Genomic DNA, 26,217 nt, shown 5'->3' with positions numbered 1-26,217 from the left:
TACCTTTCCCTAAAGATATTTACCTATTCTACCAGGCACTTAAGGCAGTCATGCTCCTTAGTCCCTTCCCGTAAATATTGTCCTCTATTGGAAGTTAAGAAGTGTAACATTTCTGGGGCAGTTCCTGCCCTATGGAACATCTTTCTCCCTGAAGTTCAGTTCAGAGGCCTCTACCATCCTGGACTTTTGTAAACCTTTGAAGACCTGGCTTTCCCTCCACAAACAATGGGAGACGATTGAATAAAGCACAGTAGAAGATTGACTGGATACCAGGTTTTCGTTGTTTTATCCATTTAGTTTTTATAGTTTTCATATGACTTTATTTTATCTTTTTATTGGAAGCTACCCAGTTGATTAGAATATGGTCAGCCACATCAATATTTTAAAGAAACTAACTTCCCGGCCTTGTGAAAACCTCTGAAAATACGGTACATTGCAAGTAGGCCTCAACTTACAATTGAGCCCAAAATTTATGTCGCTAAGCGAGAAAGCTTGCCACAGATGTTAAGTAAAACACTGCAGTCCTTAAGTTAGTTAACACAGTTGTTGAGTGAAACTATATCCCCCACGGTCAGAAGATCATAAAAGGAGATATCTTGACCCTGGGACACTGCAACCATCATAAATGACTGAATGGTTATGAATGTTTTTAATATTAAGGGTTTTAGAATTGTTTTTATTGTGTTTTATATTGTTGTCCACTGCCCAGGGTCCTTAACGAGTTAGGCAGCCTATAAATCTCAATAATTAAATAATTAATGATTGATTGATTAATTGATAAATTGATTAAATAAGTAAATAAATAAGTAAATAAGTAAGTAAAAAAATAAATAAATAAATAAGGGACAGTTGCCAAACATCTGAATTTTGTTAACAGTCACAAAACATTTTTTCAATGCCGTTGTAACTTCAAGGGGTCACTATATGAACCGTTGTAAGTGGAAGACCACCTGTATCATCGAATGTGTGCAAAATGTCCACTGCCCTCTTCCATCACCAATCGACATTCGAAAGTACTGAGACTTACCATCAAAGAAAGCATCATGAACTGAACAGGGTAAAAACCTTTGTTCTAGTTCATTCCTCAGTTCTCTTGTCAGGACTTGTCAGGCTTATTTAAAAAAGATGTTTTAGCTGACTCTCTTTAAGACCAAGAATACAGATTAGCTAAACCAGGAGCAAAGCTGATGGTGTAACTGATTAAGGTAGCTTAGCATTCAAATGTCTCTAACTCTGATTTCCTTTTACAAGGAAGTAATTCTCGGATTATTTTATTAAACTGCCTTATTGTTAAAGTCACTTTTATTAGGCCACTTTGGATTCTTTGAACTTCCCGGAACACATTATCTTTTTGACTTAGACCACATAATTATTTCTTTTTTACTATTTAAAGCTAAAGTAGACCAAATTTTCACGGCACATATTTTTCTCATGGCTTTGAAGGCAATGGTCAGCATGGTCAAAAATTAATGCTTTTTCAGACTTTCAGGAAAAGAACATTATAATATTTAAATTTTGGGAAGATATTACATGGCTGATAGCAATTTGTCATTATATTCTAACAAGAACAGAGCATTCGGGGGCCACATGCAAAATTAAACTCATAGATTGCAGAGGTGGGATTCAACAGGTTCTGACCGGTTCTGGAGAACCGGTGGTGGAAATTTTGAGTCGTTCGGAGAACTGGTAAATACCACCTCTGACTGGCCATCTATTCTCTGTCTCTTGATTGGGAGGAAATGGGGATTTTCCCCTTCGGAAATGGGCAGCATATAAGTCCAATCAATCAATAGAAACATAGAAACACAGAAGTCTGACGGCAGAAAAAGACCTCATGGTCCATCTAGTCTGCCCTTATACTATTTTCTGTATTTTATCTTAGGATGGATATATGTTTATCCCAGGCATGTTTAAATTCAGTTACTGTGGATTTATCTACCACGTCTGCTGGAAGTTTGTTCCAAGGATCTACTACTCTTTCAGTAAAATAATATTTTCTCATGTTGCTTTTGATCTTTCCCCCAACTAACTTCAGATTGTGTCCCCTTGTTCTTGTGTTCACTTTCCTATTAAAAACACTTCCCTCCTGGACCTTATTTAACCCTTTAATATATTTAAATGTTTCAATCATGTCCCCCCTTTTCCTTCTGTCCTCCAGACTATACAGATTGAGTTCATTAAGTCTTTCCTGATACGTTTTATGCTTAAGACCTTCCACCATTCTTGTAGCCCGTCTTTGGACCCGTTTAATTTTGTCAATATCTTTTTGTAGGTGAGGTCTCCAGAACTGAACACAGTATTCCAAATGTGGTCTCACCAGCATTCTATATAGCGGGATCATAATCTCCCTCTTCCTGCTTGTTATACCTCTAGCTATGCAGCCAAGCATCCTACTTGCTTTCCCTACCGCCTGACTGCACTGTTCACCCATTTTGAGACTGTCAGAAATCACTACCCCTAAATCCTTTTCTTTTGAAGTATTTGCTAACACAGAACTGCCAATACAATACTCAGATTGAGGATTCCTTTTCCCCAAGTGCATTATTTTACATTTGGAAACATTAAACTGCAGTTTCCATTGCTTTGACCATTTATCTAATAAAGCTAAATCATTTACCATATTACAGACGCCTCCAGGAATATCAACCCTATTGCACACTTTAGAGTCATCGGCAAATAGGCAATCAATCAAATAAATAAATTTTGCAGTAACCTTTCCCTGGAGTGGGATAGGAATGGAGATTTTACAACTATTGTTCTGTATCTATTTGTATTTGTATTTATATTATTGTTGTAAGCCATGCGGAGTCCTTCGGTATTGGGTGGCATAGAAGTGGAATAAACAAACAAACAAATAAAAAACCTTCCCCTGCCATGCCCACCAAGCCACGCCCACCGAACCTGTAATAAACATTTTTGAATCCTACCACTGCATGGATGGACAATCTGTACTTTAAGCCTCACAGGAAGAGAAAACAAAACAGGCTAACAGAGCCAGGGGTGGAAATGACCAGAGGTCTGTCTTCATCAGTGTAACTTTTTTTCCTTCCATTAAATCATGTCTGATTCTCAAAGCTTGCAAGGACAAGCTCCTGCATTTTTCTTAGCAAGGTTCTTCAGAAGTGGTTTGCCATTCCTCCCTCATAAAAGCAGAGATAAAGTGACTGGCCCAAGATCATCCAGCTGGCGTTGAGCCTACGGCAGGGGCAGGCAAAGTTGGCTCCTGTAGGACTGATGGACTTCAACTCCCAGAATTCCTGAACCAATCATGCTAGCTCAGGAATCCTGGGAGTTGAAGTCCATCAGTCCTACAGGAGCCAACTTTGCCTGCCCCTGCCGTAGGCTCAACGCCAGCTGGATGATCTTGGGCCGGTCACTTTATCTCTGCTTTTATGAGGGAGGAATGGCAAACCACTTCTGAAGAACCTTGCTAAGAAAAATGCAGGAGCTTGTCCTTGCAAGCTTTGAGAATCAGACATGATTTAATGGAAGGAAAAAAAGTTACACTGATGAAGACAGACCTCTGGTCATTTCCAAGAAGAGCCAACTTTGCCTACCCCTGGCCCAAGGCCGGACTTGAATTCGCCAAACTGGCTCTCGATCTGACTCTAAATCAAGGGGGGAAAGTTGGAAAATGAATAATGACCTGATCCTGAAACATGCCAAGGCACATCTAACTTTTATACCATTTGCCACATAAAAGTATTCTTTTGTGTTTCTTTTTTTTTTTACAGAATATTTGTAGGAAGGCTGGCAGTGCACGTGAGCAATATATAGGCAGTCCTCAACTTATGACAACAGACCCCAAAATTAATGTTGCTAAATGAGAAATCTGGTGAGTTTGGCCTCCATTTTCTGACTTTTCTCGTCACATTTGTTAAGCAAATCACTGCAGGTCTTCAATTAGCAATATGGTTGCTAAGCGAATCTGGTTTCCCCCTCCCCCTTGACGGAAAGTCGCGAAAGGGGATCACGCAATTTGGGGACACACTGTGACCGTCATAAATGTGAGTCAGTGGTCAAGCATCAGAATGTCTAAATTACGTGACCATGGTGAATGCTGCAATGGTCGTTAAATGTGAAAAATGGTCCAAAGTCGATTTCTTTTCAGTGCTGTTGTACTTTGGTCACTAATGAACTCTTGTAAGTCGAGGACCACATATTAGCAATAGTGGCACAGTGATTAGAATGCAGTATTGCAGGCTAACTCTGAATTGCCACTCCCAGGTGTTCAACCCTGACTGCCTCAAGGGTGACTCAGCCTTCCATGCTTCCGAGGTCGGTAAAATATCAACCCAGATTGTTGGGGGCAGTATGCTGACTTATAGAGTGCTGTAATGTAAAGCACTGTGAAGCAATATACAGTCATACCTCTACCTAAGAATGCCTCTACTTACAAACTTTTCTAGATAAGAATCGGGTGTTCACAATTTTTTTTGCCTCTTCTCAAGAACCATTTTCCACTTACAAACCCAAACCTCCAAAACTGTAACCAGAAAAGGAGGGGAGAAGCCTCTATGGGGCCTCTCTAGGAATCTCCTGGGAGGAAACAGGGCCGGAAAAGGCAGGGAGAAGCCTCCGTGGGGCCTCTCTAGGAATCTCCTGGGAGGAAACAGGGCCGGAAAAGGTGGGGAGAAGTCTCTATGGGGCCTCTCTAGGAATCTCCTGGGAGGAAACAGGGCTGGAAAAGGCGGGGAGAAGCCTCCGTGGGGCCTCTCTAGGAATCTCCTGGGAGGAAACCGGGCCGGAAAAGGTAGGGAGAAGCCTCTGTGGGGCCTCTCTAGGAATCTCCTGGGAGGAAACGGAGAGAAAAGGCAGGGAGAAGCCTCCGTGGGGCCTCTCTAGGAATCTCCTGGGAGGAAACAGGGCCTCCACCCTCCCTGTGGTTTCCCCAATTGCACGCATTATTTGCTTTTACATTGATTCCTATGGGAAAAATTGCTTCTTCTTACAAACGTTTCTACTTAAGAACCTGGTCACAGAATGAATTAAGTTAGTAAGTAGAGGTACCACTGTATAAGTCTAAATGCTATTGCTATTTTGAGGCACCATATCTCCCCTTTGAACATAAATTTCAAAATACCACTTTTGTGGTATGATGACGACTTTTCAAGGTTGACCCATCCTTCCAAGGTCGATAAAATGAAAACCCAGATTGCTGCAGGTAATATGCTTACTCTCTGTAAACTGCTTAAAGAGGGCTCTAAAGCACTGTGAAGCAGTATATAAGTCTAAATACTATGGCTATATTCCTTTGATTATAGGAACTTCAAATTCATGGTCCTTTACTGAAATAAGGCAGCGCTGATACCAACTAGTCATCTAAAACAGGGGTTTCCAACCATTGCAACTTTAAGCCTGGCAGACTTCAACTCCCAGAATTCCCTAGCCAGAAAAGCTGGCTGGGGAATTCTGGGAGTTGAAGTCCGCCTGGCTTAAAGTTGCCAAGATTGCAATCTAAAGAAATCAGAATTAGTGATGGGCGAACCCAACAGTGTTCGGGTTCGGCACGTTCGGACTAACTTTACGCAAAATTCAGCCGAACCCGAACCGAACCCGAATGGGGAATCCCTCCCACGAAGAGATTCCGGGGGCAGAGCTTTGACATCACCGGCAGGTTGGTAAGGACGCCAAGGTGATCACTTCCTGGAATCCAGGAAGTGATCACCTTGACGTCCTTAGCAACCTGCCGGTGACGTCAAAGCTCCGAACACGACCCCGAACTTTGAAAAAATTTCATGTTCATGTTCGGCATACCGAACACTGCAAAATTCGGTACGGACCCGAATTGCGCGGGTTCGGTTCGCCCATCACTAATCAGAATGAGGACCAAGATTTTTAGAATCTGGCACTGGCAAAGAATTAGATGTACTCTGGCAGAGCTGTTGTGCCAAAAACTTCAGACTAAGCACTTCCTCAGCCATTCAAGCCCAGATCCGCCTTCGTCTACCTCTCGCTCTCGTCGGCTGCTTTCTCTGCCTCCTCCAGTTTCTGCAGCGCTGTGGCCAGGCGCTCTTGGGCGCGATCCAACTCTTCTTCCACCAGCTGGATCCGGCGATTGAGAGCAGCCACTTCTCCTTCAGCCTGGATGAGAGAGAGAGAAATCCTCCATTACTATAAAAAAAGGCTATTTAGAACCCTCTCGGCGAAGGGAACTGAAAGCAACATAAAACTGCACTCCCGCTCCCCTCCCAGAAAAGATTTACCAGCCTTCCCCGCCCCTCTCAAAATTCAACTTCTGAAAAGTCATCAGTCAGCAGGCCCCACTGGTTGAAGCACAACCTACACTACAAATGCAACTTTATTCAAGAGAAGCTGTGTTTGCAGTAATTGGATTAATTATGTTCAAATGTTTTTGGGTGTTTTTGTTTAGAGTTTGATCATTGTTTTGTGATTGCACGTTTCTTCTCTATGTCCTCCTGGTGTCCAAAAAATAATAACAACAACAAAATGTTAGCTTCTCTGAGTCTTCAGAGAAGGGCAGCATATAAGTCCAAATAATAAGTAAGTAAGTAAGGCCTCCTAAGAGCAACCTCTGAGCAGACGCGACACTCAAGAAGAGGGTTAAAAGCCAATCCTACCTTGCAGGCACAGAAAGAATCATTAATGGACGTCGAAAGGAGGAGAAGAACAGCAGTTTTCAGAAAAAGGAGAGGAAGATCATCTTTTTTCCCCTTTCCCGGAGTATAAGCTCAGTTTATGTTAAGTTCCACTGGATCTGGCCAGATGTTCCAACTGGCAATTCAAGGAACCCACCACCGGCAAGAGGCAAGGGAAGAGACGCCTCTCCATAAGCCACTACGGAACCAGGAAAAAAGTTAAAGACCAAGGATCAGACGAAGACGAAGAAAGAAAGGCAGGTGGGCGGAGAGGACCCAGGTAGAGATTTTTTGAGCTTGCTGGTTTTTTGGCTTTGTTTTCCATTGGGCTGGAGCTTCCTACAAGTTTGGAAAGAGGGAAGATGAGAGAGAGAGAGAAAGAGGAAAAGCCGCCCTGAGTCTATGGCGGCATATAAATCCAAACAAACAAATAAAAGGGAGAGGCCACATTGGAGAGCCCCTCCAGGCAACACCGTCCAATTCTTTTTTTGTCTTTTGAGGCCCCCACCATTGGCACTTTTAAAGGCCAACCCCATCCAAGGTAGCTGAATGGGATGGAAACAGGAGGAGTTTCTGGGGAAGATCTAGACCCGCTCCGCCCATTCATTACTACTTTTGGTAGCCGATCAAGAGTCCCGTTTTGGAGTGAGCGGCATATAAATACAATGAATCAATCAATCAATTGCAAGCCAGGGAGCTTCCTGTAGGACTGTTGTTACCCACTCAAGTGTCTCATTTTGGAGTGGGCTGCCTATAAATGCAATCAATCAATCAATGAAACAATCAATCAATCAATTGCAAGCCAGGGAGTTTCCTGTGGGACTGTTGTTACCCATTCAAGTGTCTCATTTTGGAGTGGGCGGCCTATAAATGCAATCAATCAATCAATCAATCGCAAGGCAGAGCGATTCTTCTAATTCATTTTTTTTTTGGTCCTTCCAGGCCAGGCGAAATCTTGAATTTATTTTAAGCTGGAGTCGAGGTGGGTGGGGGGAGCCAGCGAGGCAAGGGAGAGGCTTCCCGCTCCCGAGACCGAGCGCGCCCAACCCTCCCGATCGGGAAGAGTCTAGGAGTAATAGGCAAAGCGGTGCAGGAGGAGAGAAATTTGGACGGGGGAGGGGGGGAAGCGAAGCGACGGCGGTGCCGCCCTGGCAAGACGTGGAAGAAAGAGGCGGCCGAGCGGGAGCCGGGGCTGGCTGGCTCCACCCTCGCCCTGCCCGTCCTCCAGCCTTGCCTTATACGGGCAAAAAAAAAGGCAATTCGCGAGGCGGCGGTCCGGGATGTGGGAAGCGAGAGGAGGGGAAAGGAAGGGAGGGGGGGGGGAGGCAGGCGAGGGAAGAGCGGAGGAAGAAGAGGGCCGGAGCCGGGGATGAAGCCACTCCGAGGCTTCACCCCCACCCGGCCCGCCCGCCCGCCGAGGATGCTCACTTTCTCGCGGAGCTCCCTCTCCTGATCGCGCTGGCGTTGCAAGACCTGGGCGCGGTCCTCGGCCTCGTCGGCTTCTTGCTGCAGCGCCTGGATCTTGCGCTTCACTGCCTCCAGCGATCCGGTCGGGGCTGCCATCCTAGCGGCTGGGAGTCGGATCCGGTAGCCAAAGAAAGGCGGGCGAAGAGAGAGCTGATGCTACACGTGGGCCGCGGTGGCAGCGGCGGCGGCGGCGAGGGATGCGGGCTTCGGGTGCTGGCGGGAGGAAAGCGGGCGGGGCGGGGTCCTTCTGACGTCAGCACCGCTGGAGGGCGGGGTCGTGACGTGGCCACCGCTGGCCTGCCCCCCACACACACTCACCCCATGTCCCAGACGAGAAGGAAGCCGAGGCGGGGCTCTGGAGAGGCGGGAGTGGCTTGGCATTCATCGTTTGGCCCGACCAGGGGTAGGCAAAGTTGGCTCTTCCATGACTTGTGGACTTCAACTCCCAGAATTCCTGAGCCAATCATGCTAGCTCAGGAATTCTGGGAGTTGAAGTCCACTTCAACTTTGCCTACCCCTGCGCCCGATCCTTTGGCCGTCGCCGAAAAGTCTGCCCGAGGGGGGCGCGGCGAATAAAAGGCGGTTCCAGGCTGCCCCACCTGGACGTGGCTGGGAATTTGGGGAATGCAAGACACGGGGAGGGCGCTTTGTCTGGCCGCCGCCGCGCCGTCCAAGTACACTGCTCAAAAAAATAAAGGAAACACTTAAACAACCCAATATAACTCCAAGTAAATCAAATTTCTATGAAATCAAACCGTCCACTTAGGAAGCAGCACTGATTGACAATCAATTTCACAGCTGTTGTGCACATTTAGAACAAAGTATTCAATGATAATACTGTATTTCATTCATTCCCATCTAAGATGTGTTCTTTATTTATTTTTTTGAGCAGTATATTAGCGAGGGAGAATTCTTGCTCTCAGCCGGGGCCTCGTTAAAGCCCGGTGTGCCGAAGAAAACCGAGGTTCTGCACCAATCGAGGGATTACTGGAATTTGACAATTTACTCCGATCTGATCTAAATGTAGTTTGTGAAATCATATAATTTCATAAATAAAATCATAAAATAAAATCAACCAATAAAGAATACTATCTGTTATGTTTCCCAAAATGTCCTTCCTGTTAATGGCTACTTCACCTTCAACCGTAGCAATACACGAGCACCTAATAGATTCAAACTCAATGTAAAGCGCTCCAAACCCGCAGAAAATGTGACCAGCAATAGAGTGATTTTTACTTATGTTTATACAAACTGCTATTATCCATACATATTTGACAGATAGATAGATAGATAGATAGATAGATAGATAGATAGATAGATAGATAGATAGATAGATAGATAGATAGGCAGGCAGGCAGGCAGGCAGGCAGGCAGGCAGGCAGATAAATAAATCAAGGGGGTGTGATGCATCATAACTTCCAACTCTCTAGGGCAGAGATCCCCAACCTTTTGGACCGCAGGGACCACCAAGGTCATACTTTTAAATCCGGACTGCCAAATTCATAGTTTTAACTTGTACAGACCACTAATATGATTTTTAAAAGATAAACACATTTGTAAAATAATGATCGCAGAACTTCCACTTTATTAATATGAAATGCAGCTATTGAATAGTATAACAAAATGATAAATGCTAAATTATAGCACAAATCCTAAATGCTTATTTAATAGTAACAAAATCTTCAAAGGTTGTTTAATTGTAACAAAATTATGAAAGGTAGTGTAAATATTACAAAAGAATTGAAGCTTATTTGAGGGTGGCTTGCCGATGTTGTTGGGAAAGTCACTCCCATATTCCAGAGCTGTAGCTGTAGTCCCTTTCCTTCCCTTTCTTTTTTTCTGGGACTGGATTAATTGCTCCCAGTCATATCTGGTGGCCCAGGAACCAAGATTTCTCAACAAACCATCAAAATTTTCTCGTGGACCATGGTCCACGGACCACAGGTTGATGACCTGCGCTCTAGGATGTAGATATGATAAGATCAGGGAACTATGTGGGAGTCGAACTGAGTCCAAACAATATTTCTCCAAGCTCCTGGCATGCTCAGTGACACGCAGGGTACGATGTCTAGGGAGCAAATTAAGATCAAAATCCACCTGGAAAAGCCGCCATGGCTTGTATTAGCATAACCTGCTTCGACTGGTTCCTTTGAATACACAGAATACTGAAGCATGAATCAACAAAGTAGGCTAGATGTTAATAACATGCTAAATTGCAAAAGAAAGGAAGCTTAGTGGGTGCCCAAATACGCCTACTAGGACTTTTGTGTCAACTGGTTAAGCATATGTGAACACATCCCTAATCCGGAAGCTGTAGAGCTGGCTCCCGGACCACCTTCCTAAATTCCTTAATCTCACAACACTGGGATAGATGCAACCGTGATTCAGCTGGGAAATTTAGCACATCTAGTCCAGACTAAGCTAAATCCACAGATCCAAATCCAGGAGGTTTGGCATTCAGACAAATTAATTAACTAACACATAAACTACATTTACACACTATTCAAAACAAACAATAATAAAAGTTAAGGAAACCAAAAACTTGGAATATAATATGTTAATCAAGAAACTACCAGGTAGCAAACCACACCCTCATCAATATGAGGACAAGCTACTTCATATAAACAGGAAACACCACACTCCTTTACATGGATGAGGTTACCTTGTTAGGTAAAGAAATACCTGTAGGCGAATAACCAGAGAGACCTAAAGACGCCACTGTACAATCCTGAGCTACAAATGTTTTCTTCTAGTGGCATCTTCCTTTTGTCCCTCACTTAGTGGTTCTATGCTCCTGTATTGAGGGAGTGTTCACCTCTGAAGTTACTCATAAAGGTTGGTTCAGTATACAGTGGTACCTCTATTTACGAACTTAATCCATGAAAGCCAGCTTAGTGACTTTGGGCCTTTTTCTTTCTTTCTTTCCTCCTTTCTTTCTTTCTGTCTTTCCTTCCTTCCTTCCTTCCTTCCTTCCTTCCTTTTATAGAAACATAGAAACATAGATGATTGATGGCAGAAAAAGACCTCATGGTCCCCCCTTTCCCTTCTGTCCTCCAGACTATACAGATTGAGTTCATTGTCTTTCCTGATAAGTTTTATGCTTAAGACCTTCCATCTTCTTTCTGTCCTTCCTTCCTTCCTTCCTTCCTTCTTTCCTTCCTTCCTTCCCTTCTGTCCTTCCTTATACTATTTCCTGTATTTTATCTTAGGATGAATATATGTTTACCCCAGGCATGTTTAAATTCAATTACTGTGGATTTACCAACCACGTCTGCTGGAGGTTTGTTCCAAGCATCTACTACTCTTTCAGTAAAATAATATTTTCTCACGTTACTTCTAATCTTTTCCCCAGCTAACCTCAGATTGTGCCCATTTGTTCTTGTGTTCACTTTCCTATTAAAAACACTTCTCCCCTGAAACTTATTTAACCCTTTAACATATTTAAATATTTTGATCATGTCCCCCCTTTCCCTTCTGTCCTCCAGACTATACAGATTGAGTTCATTAAGTCTTTCCTGATACGTTTTATGCTTAAGACCTTCCATCCTCTTTCTGTCCTTCCTTCCTTTTCTTCCTCCCTCCCTCCCTCCCTTCCTTCCTCCCTTCCTGTCTTTCCTACTTCTCTCGCTTACTCCCTCCTCCCCCTTTCTCTCCAATTCATTTCAGGGTTGTTATTGTGGAGAAAATAGGAGGAGGAAGGTGTGTTGGATAAGTCTGACATCTTGAGTTATTTGTAAAATCAATAAAGGCAGGAAACAAATAAATCTTGTACATATTTTGTAGAAAACTTGAAGTGAAGAGGCAGCCTTCAGCTCAGACCAAATAAGTTTTACGAGAAAGCAGGAGGCAACTTTTACTTTCCAATTATTGTAACTGGCTGGGTTTTTCTACACAGAAGTTCCTGCTATCAGAAAAAAATCTTTTTCCCCCTCCTCTTCCTCTTTCCTCCCTATCTTTTCTTCCTTCCAGGTTCTTTCTTTACAATGTATGCCAAAGGCAGGGATCAATTGGTTCCTATGATTCTTGAAACAGTTCCAAGAACCTTTAGACTGAGGAGGAAAGTGCAAATACTTTAATGCAAGAGTTAAGCTCACAAATTGCAGTTTCTGTGGCCAAGGACCAAAGTGGATGAGGCAGAAATACTACGTAAAAGGGTAGAGCTGAGATTTCCAGGGTGGTTTTAAATGGAGAAATTGGAACTTGTTTCCACTCCATGCTAAAACTTTCCAGTCATTCATATATCAGTTTTGATTATTGAGCTCCAAATGGTAAAGATATTACACGTTCAGGTTTTTCCCCCTGCAAAATTTCAACAGAGCATTTGCAAGAAGTTGCAAAAAGAAAGTTAGAAAAGAATATTTTCACCTCTAAGTTGAATTGTGGGTGTCCTTTGTACTCTCTGAGCTTAGCTCTTTTTTCGCATTACCAAACTAGGTGACGTCATCAGTGCAGCAAATTCAGAAAGCATCCCACAATAATTTTAATTTTAATTTAATGTGTTACATTTATAAGCTGCCCAGATCCTTGTGGACTCCTTGGAAGCAGCCATTTGGTTATGAAAAGAATTAGGACAATAAGGCTTTTGGGGATGTGGATCTTAGAAGGATGGTGCGAAAATGTCCTTGGAGAGGGGTGGCATATAAATCCAATAAATTCAATAAATTGATAAATCGATAAATCCAATAAATCAAATAAATCAATAGATAGATAGATAGATAGATAGACAGACAGACAGACAGACAGACAGACAGACAGACAGACAGACAGACAGACAGATGGATGTTGTGGTTAGCTCTGGCCCAGCTCCTGCCCCAAGGAATGTGCAGGTGGATGTGGGGCAGACATCCACATGCTGCAGGACTGTTTTGCTCCCAATAGAATCTGCCGACGAAGCCTCCTCTGACCAAGGAAGCGTGAGTGACAGGGAAGAGGGGAGTTTGGCAGACAGCCCAGGAGGAGATCAATCATCTGTATCATCCCTGGATTCTGAACAAGAATTAATGACACATCCACACATGCAAAGAGTGATGCATAGGAGACAACAACTGAAGGATTATTACAAGAGAAAATGAGGCCACCTGGGGTTGGTTGGGGCTGCTGTAATTAGTGCTACAGATAAAAGTGCAGCCTGGTGTTTTAGCCTCATGGCATTTTTATCTGATTCATTGTTTCGTCAAGATTGTGGATTTTGTGCTGTTCAGGATTGTGTGTGTGGACTCTCTGGACTTTAGAATTGGACTCAATTTCCCAGTTATTGGGTGAGCAATTGGATTGCATTTCACCTGTGCCTTGTGTGTACCAGAAAATCCCTTTGACATTTAAAAAGGGAGCTGTTTCTGTTTTTCTGTTTATAAAAACTTTTGGGTTTTCCTTTTATCGTGTGGTATGTGTCTTCCTGAACTAACTACCCTGTAATTACGGGCGGTTGAAACACACCAGCAGACCAATAGATGGATAGATAAATTGATAAATAAGTAAGTAAGTAAGTAAGTAAGTAAGTAAGTAAGTAAGTAAGTAAGTAAATAAATAAATAAATAAATACATAAATAAAATGTAGTAGTTTTGTTGCTTTTGAAGTGAAGAGCTTGCACATCAGCAATGGGAAGAATTATCATATTTTTCAGAATATAAAACACACCTTTATCCCCTCTTTTAGAGGGTGAAAATCTGGTGTGTCTTTTACATTGAATGTAGCCCAGCCCAGCCTTTCAAATGGAGCTTTTCAAGGCTGAAAACAACCTCTCAAAGGAGCTTGCAAGGCTGAAAAAACCAGCCTCTGAAACGGAGCTTTGCAAGGCTAATATACTTATTCCAAGCTGTTTGCTAAGGACGCTAGCCAGACGGATGCTGGTAGGCAGATTTTTTTAAAATTTTCCTCCCAAATAACTAAGGTGCATCTTATATTCCGGTGCATTTTATAGTCCAAAAATACAGTAGGTCTTGGTGCCATCTGAGCTTAGAGATATTTCAATTATTTGACTGGGCAACATTATCAATATGACTTGAGTATGGGTATGTCTGAAAGCAAACAACCAAGTTCAGAGGATACCAAACACTCCACGGCTCAACTCTGAGATGTACTCTCTGCTATTGGAACTGGGGAATGTGTACACTTCTTCAGCTAATGCTAATATGTTGATAATAATGATATGCTCTGGCTGATGCAATTCTGGTCCAGTCAAGATGGTTTAATTTGCTATAAATTTTGTATCCCTTCTCTCTACCTGATTGGAACCTTCCTAAAAGCCTTAGTGTCGCAGTGGTGAGAGTACAATGCTGCAAGCTACTTCTGCTGATCACCAGCTGCCAGCAGTTTGGCAGATCTAATCTCACCAGGCTCATGATTGACTCAGCCCTCCCTCCTCCCAAGGTGGGTAAAATGAGGACCCAGATTGTTGGAGGCAATAGGTTGACTCTCTGTAAACTGCTTAGAGAGGGCTGTAAAAGCACTGTGAAGCAGTATATAAGTCTAAATGCTATGGCTGTTGCAATTAACAATGTCTTACTTAGGTGGGCCTCATGTTTTGGGAGAATTACTACTACATACTCATCAGTCATGGGCTCCTCCCCCCCCACATGGGCCTTCTCTGGGTCCCGTCGACTAAACAATGTCTTTTGGTGGGCCCCAGGGAAAGAGCCTTCTCTGTGGTGGCCCCCGGCCCTCTGGAATCAACTTCCCCCAGAGATTAGAACTGCCCCCACCCTCCTTGTCTTTCATAAATTACTCAAGACTCACTTATACCACCAGGCATGGGGGAGTTGAGACACCTTTCCCCCAGGCTTTTTTATATTTTGTTTCATGTTTGGTATGAATGTGCTGTTTGGTTTTTAAATATATGATAGGGTTTTATATGCTTCTTTATATTATATTAGATTTATTATATTAGATTTGTTTTGTTATAATATTGTTTTTATTGTTGTGAGCCGCCCCGAGTCTTCGGAGAGGGGCGGCATACAAATCTAATAAATAATAATAATAATAATAATAATAATGCCATCTGACCAGTGGAAATGGCCCAGGAATGGCACGACTGATAGATTTCGGCCCAGGGATGTCAAGATGGACAGATTCCCAGAAAAAATTGCCATTTTGCTTCTGCGCACGTGCGGAAACAAAAATATCGGTGAAAATAGCTGAAATCTCATGAAATTTGGCTTGCTGCAAATGTGCACAGAAGCCAAATCTCACATAGGGTGTGCACACACACACGGGTTGGGAGCGCAGGCGCCTGCACGGCTGCCAAGGACTATCTAAGTAGCGCGATAAGTGGCTGCCCTACACTGATACTCATTCAACGATCACTCATTCTGTAACCAAAGTTACAATGGCATTGAATGAGGGATATTTTCAACAGATCCTCATAGTTGTGACTGTCTCTGCGGTCATGTGACCATGATTTGGATGTTTGGTGACTGGGCTCGCAATGATGACATCACAATATCCCGCAGGTATATGACTGCCGGCTGCAACTTTCCCTGCCAGCATCTGACAAGGAAAGTCAATGGGGAAGCCAGTGAGAGGTAGCAAAGGGCTTTAAGATTTGTTTTAACACCATCAACCAGAATTGCTGCCGGTGTGCAGCATGGTCATGTGATGCCATGTTTTACAATCATGTCACTTAGTGACAGGTTACCATTGTCAAGCAAGGACTACCTGTGTTCTGGATGCACTATACAAATATCATACATTTTGCATTACGGGAATAGTAATAGTTGCCACATATTATTATTATTATTATTATTATTATTATTATTATTATTATTATTATTATTATTATTATTATTATTGCCACCAGTTGTGACCCTACTTGGACCGGGAGTCACTGCTCACAGTCACTCATGCCCTCATCACCTCGAGGCTCGACTTCTGTAACGCTCTCTACATGGGGCTACCTTTGAAAAATGTTCAGAAACTTCAGATCGTGCAGAATGCAGCTGCGAGAGCAATCATGGGCTTTCCCAAATATGCCCATGTTACTCCAACACTCCGCAGTCTGCATTGGTTGCTGATCAGTTTCCGATCACAATTCAAAGTGTTGGTTATGACCTATAAAGCCCTTCATGGCACCGGACCAGATTATCTCAGGGACCGCCTTCTGCTGCACGAATCCCAGCGACCAGTTAAGTCCCACAGAGTGGATCTTCTCCAGGTCCCGTCAACTAAACAATGTCGCTTGGCGGGACCCAGGGGAAGAGCCTTCTCTGTGGCGGCCCCGGCCCTCTGGAACCAACTCCCCCCAGAGATTAGAATTGCCCCCACCCTCCTTGACTTTCGTAAGCTACTTAAAACCCACCTCTGCCATCAGGCATGAGGGAATTGAGATCCTCTTTCCCCCTAGGCCTTTACAATTCTATGCATGGTATGTATGTATGTATGTCTGGTTTTTATATTAGTGGGTTTTTAATCGTTTTTAGTATTAGATTACTATTGTACACTGTTTTATTGTTGCTATTAGCCGCTCCGAGTCTCCGGAGAGGGGCGGCATACAAATCCAATAAATAAATAAATTATTAAATTGTGATTGATACAATATGGTTTAGGTTCTTGGAAGCTTCAGAGTTTAATCCATTGTCACTAAGCCATGTCTTCTACCTCCTTGAGTCCCCCAACTCTCTTTTCCCCAAAAACCTTCCCCAGAAATCCCCATGAAAAGTCAATACATACATCTGTAGCTTTCTTTTCCGCTTGCTCCAATTTCTCCTGGGCATCCTTGAGAGCTTCAGAATATTTATCCAGCTCATCTTCCGTTCCTTTCAACTTCTTCTGCAAAGCCATCAGCTCATCCTCCACCTACCCAGAGATCAAAGTTAACCATTAAGACAATGTTTCTCAAATTTCTAACGTCATGCTGGTTGGGGAATTCTGGAAGTTGAAGTCAGTACATCTTCAAGTTGCCAAGGATGAGAAACACGGCATTAGCAGATACAGCTTAGTAGTTATCTGCTATCTTTTCTGTGTTTGGTGAAGATAAATTCTTTACCTCTTTCAAATCATTTTGCGGCTGTTTTAAAGAAGATGTTCCTTAGATGTTTACTGCATGTCAGATTTCAAAGCTCAGTCATCTGATCTTCCTATACAGATTTTATATCAGGAGCCAAGGTTCTTTTAGAATGCTATAGCCATCTATATCTATCTAACCAAATCTCTCTCTCTCTCACACACATCTGCCTGCCTGCCTGCTTCTATCCATCTAATCTATCTATCTATCTATCTATCTATCTATCTATCTATCTATCTATCTATCTATCTATCTATCTACTGTATCTATCTATCTACTGTATCTATATCTATCTATCTATCTATCTATCTATCTATCTATCTATCTATCTATCTATCTATCTATCTATATGTTTACTGTATCTATCTATCTACTGTATCTATATCTATCTATCTATCTATCTATCTAATCTATCTATCTATCTATCTATCTATCTATCTATCTATCTACTGTATCTATCTATCTACTGTATCTATATCTATCTATCTATCTATCTAATCTATCTATCTATCTATCTATCTATCTGTTTACTGTATCTATCTATCTATCTATCTACTGTATCTATCATTCATCTATCTATCTATCTATCTATCTATCCATCCATCCATCCATCCATCCATCCATCCATCCTTTTTTGGATACGCTAATTGTGTCACTAATCTCAATCTTTTTTTTAATTTGCTATTCGGGTCTATTAACATTCATTTATTCATGATGATCTTTTTGCATGTGTGCATCTTATTTCTCTTGAACAGCAAGCCTGGTATGTACAGGGCAAATTATGCCTCTCCATGAAAATTAATACATGGGAGAAAGATGTGTTTCAGGTGGAATCTGTAAGGTATCTTCTCACCTTTGCTTGTTATTGTTTCTAAAATAACATATTTCTTTCCAATTCTGACCTCAGGATACCCCTTTTGCTCAGCCCCTTCAACAGAAGATTTCCAAATATCTGGAAAGAGCTGGCAAAATGAAAACTATTTTTCTATAATAGCCATCAGCTTCCCTTTGGCAATTGAGGAAATATTACAGATGATGATTTTGATGCTGGGTTCATTCATTAAGCTAGATTGTAATGTAGTTTAGTTTAGGCTTAGTATAGTGTGTGAACCCAACCACTATCCTTTGTTGAACAATACATAATTATCTGGTTTGCAGACAGTGATAATCAGTAGATGAGTTCACATTCCATTAAGACAAAATCAAACTACATTATAGCTTAATATTAGTAGTACTGTAGTTCCACACATACATTCCTACAAACACAATATGCTAATTCAAATCTAAGTAAATGACAACACAGCTAGATTGATTTGAATTAGCATAAAAGGTAAAGGTTCCCCTCACACATATATGCTAGTCGTTCCCTACTTTAAGGGGCAGTGCTCATCTCCATTTCAAAGCCAAAGAGCCAGCGCTGTTACCTTCCCACAAAAGGTGGTCCCTATTTTTCTACTTGCATTTTTACATGCTTTGGAACTGCTAGATTGGCAGAAGCTGGGAGCTCACTCTGTGAGCTGGGGATTCAAACTGCCGAACTGCTAACCTTTCTGATTGACAAGCTCAGCGTGATAGCCACTGAGCCACTAGAAACATAGAAACATAGAAGTCTGACAGCAGAAAAAGACCTCATGGTCCATCTAGTCTGCCCTTATACTATTTTCTGTATTTTATTTTAGGATGGATATATGTTTATCTCAGGCATGTTTAAATAGAGTTACTGTGGATTTATCTACCACATCTGCTGGAAGTTTGTTCCAAGGATCTACTACTCTTTCAGTAAAATAATATTTTCTCATGTTGCTTTTGATCTTTCCCCCAACTAACCTCAGATTGTGTCCCCTTGTTCTTGTGTTCACTTTCCTATTAAAAACACTTCCCTCCTGGACCTTATTTAACCCTTTAATATATTTAAATGTTTCGATCATGTCCCCCCATTTCCTTCTGTCCTCCAGACTATACAGATTGAGTTCATTAAGTCTTTCCTGATACGTTTTATGCTTAAGACCTTCCACCATTCTTGTAGCTTGTCTTTGGACCCGTTCAATTTTGTCAATTTCTTTTTGTAGGTGAGGACTACTCCATGTATGCATGATCCCATAGCAGTAACATTTAGCATTTAGGTACTGCTTCGTAGTGCTTTACAGCCCTCTCTAAGCAGTTTACAGAGAGTCGGCACAACTGCCCCCAACAATCCAGGTCCTCATTTTACTGACCTTGGAAGGATGGAAGGCTGAATCAACCATGAGCCTGGTGAGATTCAATCTGCCAAATTGCTGGCAGCGGGTGATCAGCAGAAATAGCTTGCACTATTGCACTCTAACCACTGCACTGAGGCTCTATAAATGTATATCTATATGTAATAATAATAATAATAATATGTCCATGTATTGAGCTGGGGTGGCACAGCAGGTAGAATGCGGTACTGCGGGCCACTAAAGCTGACTATAGATCTATAGATATTGAGATTAATATTAATATTAACCGCTCCAAACTTGACTGTAAAAAATATGACTTTAACAATCGAGTTGTCGAAGCGTGGAACTCATTACCGGACTCAATAGTGTCAACCCCTAACCCCCAACATTTCTCCCTTAGACTATCCACGATTGACCTCTCCAGGTTCCTAAGAGGTCAGTAAGGGGCGTACATACGTGCACTAGTGTGCCTTTCGTCCCCTGTCCAATTGTCTTTCCTTTATCTCATATATCATATATATTTTCTTCCTTTCATATATCTTCTCCTCTATTTTTACATATTATCTTTATATATATTACTTCATGTCTATTCTCTTCCATATGTATTGTGTACAGTATTGGACAAATGAATAAATAAATAAAAATAAATAAATAAATAAAAATAAATAAATAGATTCCAAAAGAAGCAGAGATTCTTAAAAAAGTCTTAGATTGTGCTGAGCTCGATATGATGACGAGACGGTTAAACAACCAAGAAGAATCAGAGTTTTATGATATTTGGCAGAAGGTATATACTTGGTGGGAAACAAGAAAAAAGGGATAAGTGTGTTGTTATATTAATTTGAATATTTGAATTTAGTAGTAAAATTGTGTCACATGGTAATTATTTACTAATATAAACATATATTCTTCTTTCTTCTAAAAAAAATCCTTTTTTCTTTATCTTTATAAACTTTTACATAGGTTTAGATTTATTATGTTAAAATGGATATTTTCATTTTATATATTTTCATATATTTTATAGATGATGTTTTCTTTTTTATTATTATGATAATGACTTCTACTTTGAGCGGAGCGACTGTAGCTCCACTAAATGTTTTGTGTTATGTTTGTTATGTTTGTCTTTGAAAATTAATAAAATATATATATTTTTAAAAATGACAGTGGTTCAAATCTCATCACCGGATCAAGGTTGACTCAGCCTTCCATCCTTCCGAGGTGGGTAAAATGAGGACCCTGACTGGGGGAGCAATAGGTTGGCTCTGTTAAAAAATGCTATTGCTAACATGTTGTAAGCCACCCTAAGTCTAAGGAGAAGGGCGGCATAAAAAAAATTGAATAAATAAATAAATATGTAATAATCTCAGTGTATAAATAATCCCATGTATTTATGCTATCTGTAAATGATTTGCAATGCTGAGACTAGGTTCACCAATTGCATTAACTCCAAACCTGTTTATGCCCTAGGATCTTGCATGAAATTTTTGGACTGTAAACCATGGCAAGCCTATTTAAGAATGTTTTATTCTGTGGGCCGTAGTTAATCAAACAATAGCTTCATTAGCTCCAAGTGAGAGTTGATTTGGCTACTTACAGGGTCATTTTTTCCAAGAGAACAAGCGGCCAAAATACCTTCCTTTCTTATCTTAATGGCACTCTCTCTCCTTCCACTTTCCCATATAAATCCATATTGCTTCCTGAAAGCAGCTATTTATATATGACGTTGAGCAGGCTCTGAGTGTCAGTTTGTCCCTCTACTGAAGAGAATTTATGTTATCTAGTGGTCTGGCTGGTGATAATGTGTCAGGCTGTTCCTTGGCTTCTGAGCGCTGGGAAAGAATGCTTTGTTCTTCTGTCTTCTGATATGCTAGGAAAATTTGACCCTAGATAAATGCAAAAAAAGTACCCCTCACTGAAGCACTTCAAATCTGGGGCTGATGCCATACTCAAAATGGCTTCAGCCAGAGTACCTTTGAGATCACCTTCTACCACATACCTCCCAATGATCTGGAAGAGCCCACAGGGCTGGCCTCCTTTTGGGTTCTGTCAGCTAAACACAGTGCCGGCTGGCACGTCCACGGGGGAGAGCCTTCTCTGTGGTTGCCCCGACTCACTGGAATTAGCTACCTCCTGGCGGACTTCAACTCCCAGAATGCCCCAGCCAGCAGAGCTCCACCAGGCTTAAAGTTGCCAAGGTTGGAGACCCCTGCGTTGGAGCCCGTATCTCTATGCTGTTCATAGGAATAATTTTGTGAGGAGTGGTTTGCCTGGCCTGAAACTATTTGGGCCAGCAGTATCCATTTCAATAGGGAAACATAGATCGGGTATGAATCCATACCTCCCAGGGACCAATAAGAGCACACAGAGTTGGCCTCCTCAGGGTCCTGTCGGCAAAGCAATGCAGGTTGGCGGGACCACAGGGCCTTCTCTGTGACCGCCCCGGCTCTATGGAACCAACTTCCCCCCGGTGTCCATACTGCTCCCACCCTACTGGCCTTCTGTAAGGTCACGACAACCTGGTTTTGCCAGCAGGCCTGGGGGGGGGGGGCATGAACTAACAACTGACAGGGCCACGCCATATTTTTATTTATTTTATTTATTCATTTTGTCCAATACACAAATACATAGGAAGAAAAATAGACATGTAGTAATATATATATAAGGGTAAAAGTTAACTTAGAGGAGAGGACATCTGAAAGGAAGAAAATATATATGATAAGTGAGAGAAAAGAAAGAAAATTGGACAGGGGACAACAGGCACACCAGTGCACTTATGTACGCCCCTTATGTATGTATGTATGGGATTATGACTGTTTTATAATGAATGGGTTTCTTTTAATACGGTGTTTTATAGTTTTTGATTATATTCGACTTCTTTTTATTGTTCTGTACCTATTTCTGTTTCTTTTTACATTATTATTATAAGCCGCCCTGAGTCCTTTGGGATTGGGGGGCATAGAAGTCGAATAAATGAATAAATATTTAGTTCTGCAAATTCATAGCAGTTCATTTGACTCAAGAAGCTGCATGGAGCCGATGTCACAGTCAGAACGTCCATTAAGAACTGGAAAGGAAGCCACTGCTTCATCCTAGCAACGTTTCAGCTGCATTGCACCATAGAGGGAAAGTAACACAGCCCCCACCAGCCGTGCCAAAGTCCTGGCCCCAAAGGTCAACACTAAACCCTGATAGCGAGCAATCTGTGCTCTCCCCTTTGTTACAGAAGTTACAAATAAGCACTTCTTAATCCTCCTTCCATCCTATCAGCCATGACCTCATCCATCCCTACAGAAAATATGAGGCAGCTGTTCACTCTCCCTTTGGTCCTTTCAGGCAGTTTGTTTAGGAAAACCGAGGGCGGGGTAAGTAGAGTGTAAATGGGAGGTTTCCAAACAATCCCCTCTTCTAGAGGAAATACTTTATACTTAAAAATGAAAAATTGTGACAGCGTTTGTCTAATTACCAAGAACAATCTAGTGTTGACGAACTCCGCCTTAAACTTCCTGAGGGCATGTAAACGCACACCCCACATTTATCTGAGAGTAAGCCCTACAGAAATCTGCATCCCTTCAGCCTTGAGTCTCTAACATGGAAATGACACAATTGAACAATTCACAAATGCTTGTGAAAAATAACAGAGGGGAAGAATTGGAAGGGACTTTGGAGTTCTTCCAATCTAGCCTAACTCTTACTCAAGCAGGAAGCCCTACATCATGTCAGAGAAATAGTTGTCCAATCTCTTTTTTAAAAACCTCCAATATTGGACACTCAGAACTTCTAGAGCAGTGTTTCCCAACCTTGGCAACTTGAAGATATTTGGACTTCAATTCCCAGAATTCCCCAGCCAGCAAACGCTGGCTGGGGAATTCTGGGAGTTGAAGTCCAGATATCTTCAAGTTGCCAAGGTTGGGAAACACTGGTCTAGAGGCAAGTTGTCCCACTTATTAATTGTTCTCACTATCAGGATTTTTTCCCCCTTAGTTCTAGGTTGCTTCTCTGCTTGATTAATTTCCATCCATGGCTTCTTGTTCTGCTTAGAGGTGTTTTGGATAATATACTGCTCAAAAAATAAATAAAGGGAACTCAAATTACACAATGAATGAAACATTCTCATTGAATACAAAGTTGAATGTCACAACAGCATGTGAATTTGATTGTCAATCAGTGTTGCTTCCTAAGTGGACAGTTTGATTTCACAGAAGTTTGATTTACTTAGAGTTACATAGAAACATAGAAACATAGAAGACTGACGGCAGAAAAAGACCTCATGGTCCATCTAGTCTGCCCTTATACTATTTCCTGTATTTTATCTTACAATGGATATATGTTTATCCCAGGCATGTTTAAATTCAGTTACTGTGGATTTACCAACCACGTCTGCTGGAAGTTTGTTCCAAGGATCTACTACTCTTTCAGTGAAATAATATTTTCTCATGTTGCCTTTGATCATTCCCCCAACTAACTTCAGATTGTGTCCCCTTGTTCTTGTGTTCACTTTCCTATTAAAAACACTTCCCTCCTGAACCTTATTTAACCCTTATTTAACCGGTCTTTGGACCCGTTCAATTTTGTCAATATCTTTTTGTAGGTGTGGTCTCCAGAACTGAACACAGTATTCCAAATGTGGTCTCACCAGCGCTCTATATAAGGGGATCACAAGTTATATTGTGTTGTTTAAGTGTTCCCTTTATTTTTTTTTGAGCAGTGTAGATTAACCCCCTGTCTTCTTTGTGGCAGCCCCTTAACATATTGGAAGATGGCTATCGTGTCCTTCTTTATATTAAACCACACATACCTAAACGGAAAGGCTGCATAAGGAAGATCAAGTATTTACTCTAGCAATTGTACCGCAACCAATACAACATGGAACTCTTGCAAGATCTAGCACAATTCAAAAATCATGCACATATACCCTGCAAACAGTTAACCCTGGTTCACATCCCATCCCAGATCCTTCACCTGCTTGCACTTGTCCTCAGCGGCTTTCTTGTCCGCCTCGGCCTGTTCTGCTCGGTCAATGGCGTTCTCCTTGTCCAGTTTGAGCATCTGCATCTTCTTCTTGATGGCTTCCATCTTTGCTGTTTTGGAGCAAAGGTGGCTTCAGGCGTCTTTTATGTAGAAGAGAGAAGGTTGAGGACTAGCCTTCGGTTGGAGGGAAGTGGGCACTTCAGCAAGGGAAGAGAAAGTTTTCGGAGAGCTTTCTCGCTGTGGCAGGCAGGCTACAGTTCTGAATGTGTCCCTGGTGGCTCCCTCTTCTTTCACAGGCAGCCTTTCTAAGAGATAAGTTGGAACCCAGTCAGTCCTGGCATCTTTAGCACTCAGGGATCACCTTATTTGGGCCTCGGCTTCTTTAAAGAAAGAAAAGAGCTGTTTCCATTTTTAACCTTCCAGGAGGAGCAAAAGAGAATGCAGGCGTTGGAGATAAAAACCTGTCCGCCATTGCCAAGCAGTTAAAAGAAAGGTTGGCCTCAGGGAAGCAATTTAACTTTCTAGAAATCCAGAGTAGGCAGTCCAGCTCAAAGATGAGAGAAATTCATCCTTGTAGGATGACAGCTTTGTGGTCAGGACAATCTTCGGATCCAAAATAAGAGGAGAAACATAGAAACATAGAAGACTGAGGGCAGAAAAAGACCTCATGGTCCATCTAGTCTGCCCTTATACTATTTTCTGTATTTTATCTTAGGATGGATATATGTTCATCCCAGGCATGTTTAAATTGAGTTACTGTGGATTTACCAACCACGTCTGCTGGAAGTTTGTTCCAGGGATCTACTACTCTTTCAGTAAAATAATATTTTCTCATATTGCTTTTGATCTTTCCCCCAACTAACTTCAGATTGTGTCCCCTTGATCTTGTGTTCACTTTCCTATTAAAAACACTTCCCTCCTGAACCTTATTTAACCCTTTGACATATTTAAATGTTTCGATCATGTCCCCCCTTTTCCTTCTGTCCTCCAGGGTGGTGTAAGGATTAAAAGTGATGGACCACGGCTAAGGAGACTCAGGTTATTTTTTTAATTCAGCCATATAACAACAACAACAACAACAACAACAGAGTTGGAAGGGACCTTGGAGGTGTTCTAGTCCAAACCCCTGCTTAGACAGGAAACCCTACATTACTTTAAACAAATGGTTATCCAATATCTTCTTTAAAACTTCTAATATTGGAGTATTTACAACTTCTGGAGGCAAGCTGTTCCACTGGTTAATTGTTTTGACTGTCAGGAAATTTTTCCTTAGTTCTATGTTACTTCTCTCCTTATTTAGTTTCCACCCATTGCTTCTTGTCCTATCCTCAGTTGCTTTGGAGAATAGTTTCACTCCCTCTTCTTTGTGGCAACCCCTGAGATATCGGAATACTGCTATCATGTCGCCCCTGGTCCATCTTTTCATTAAATCAATGATTTTGAATCAGCCACATTAGATTGATGGTTTTGAGTCAGCCACTGTCTCAGAGGAATTTTATTATGAGGAAAAACCAAATGCGGAATCATTAGGTATGCCTGTTTAAATCCCTGAATAAAATAAAATCCAGCAGGGCTCCAAAAATAATAATGGTTTTAGCTTCTTTCATGATATTGGGTCACTACTTCAGCGGTTCAGTCCAGTACAACTTCTTCTTTAAAATTTCTGGTACCCAGAGAATGCCTTGTTTTTGTATGAATCATAGCATGGCATTTTACATTACTTTTAATATTAGATTTGTTCATATTGTCTTTTTACAGTTGTTAGCTGCCCCGAGTCTACGAAGAGGGGCGGCATACAAATCTAATAAATAAATAAATAATAAATAATAAATAAATGGCACACATCTGAAGCAATCACCAATGTGTTATGTGTGTGTTTTGATATATTGTACATAAAAAGGGATAGGTAGAATAGAATAGAATAGAATAGAAATCTTTATTGGCCAAGTTTGATTGGAAGCACAAGGAATTTGTCTTGGTGCATAT

At 41.7% G+C, this 26,217-nt stretch overlaps 1 protein-coding gene across 3 annotated transcripts in view; it reads right to left on the bottom strand.

Moving 5' to 3' along the window:
* TPM4 (tropomyosin 4) overlaps positions 1-24,503 on the bottom strand; it is a 39,984-nt gene extending 15,481 nt beyond the window's left edge. Inside the window, exons 1-3 of one of the 3 annotated variants that reach the window (XM_070748474.1) lie at positions 24,223-24,503; positions 16,732-16,857; positions 5,951-6,084 (exon numbers count right to left, since the gene is read on the bottom strand). In XM_070748474.1, the coding sequence (XP_070604575.1) occupies positions 5,951-6,084; positions 16,732-16,857; positions 24,223-24,336 (374 nt within the window). In that variant the 5' untranslated portion in view covers positions 24,337-24,503. Of the gene's footprint in view, positions 1-5,950; positions 6,085-8,027; positions 8,514-16,731; positions 16,858-24,222 lie in introns of those variants that run through there. The other 2 variants (XM_070748465.1, XM_070748483.1) reach the window with 2 other exon arrangements.
* Positions 24,504-26,217: the final 1,714 nt, after the last annotated feature.

Source organism: Erythrolamprus reginae, chromosome 1, assembly GCF_031021105.1.
Source record: "Erythrolamprus reginae isolate rEryReg1 chromosome 1, rEryReg1.hap1, whole genome shotgun sequence".
In the NCBI taxonomy this organism is placed as follows: Eukaryota; Metazoa; Chordata; class Lepidosauria; order Squamata; family Dipsadidae; genus Erythrolamprus; species Erythrolamprus reginae.
This window is presented reverse-complemented; position numbering and strand designations above follow the sequence as displayed.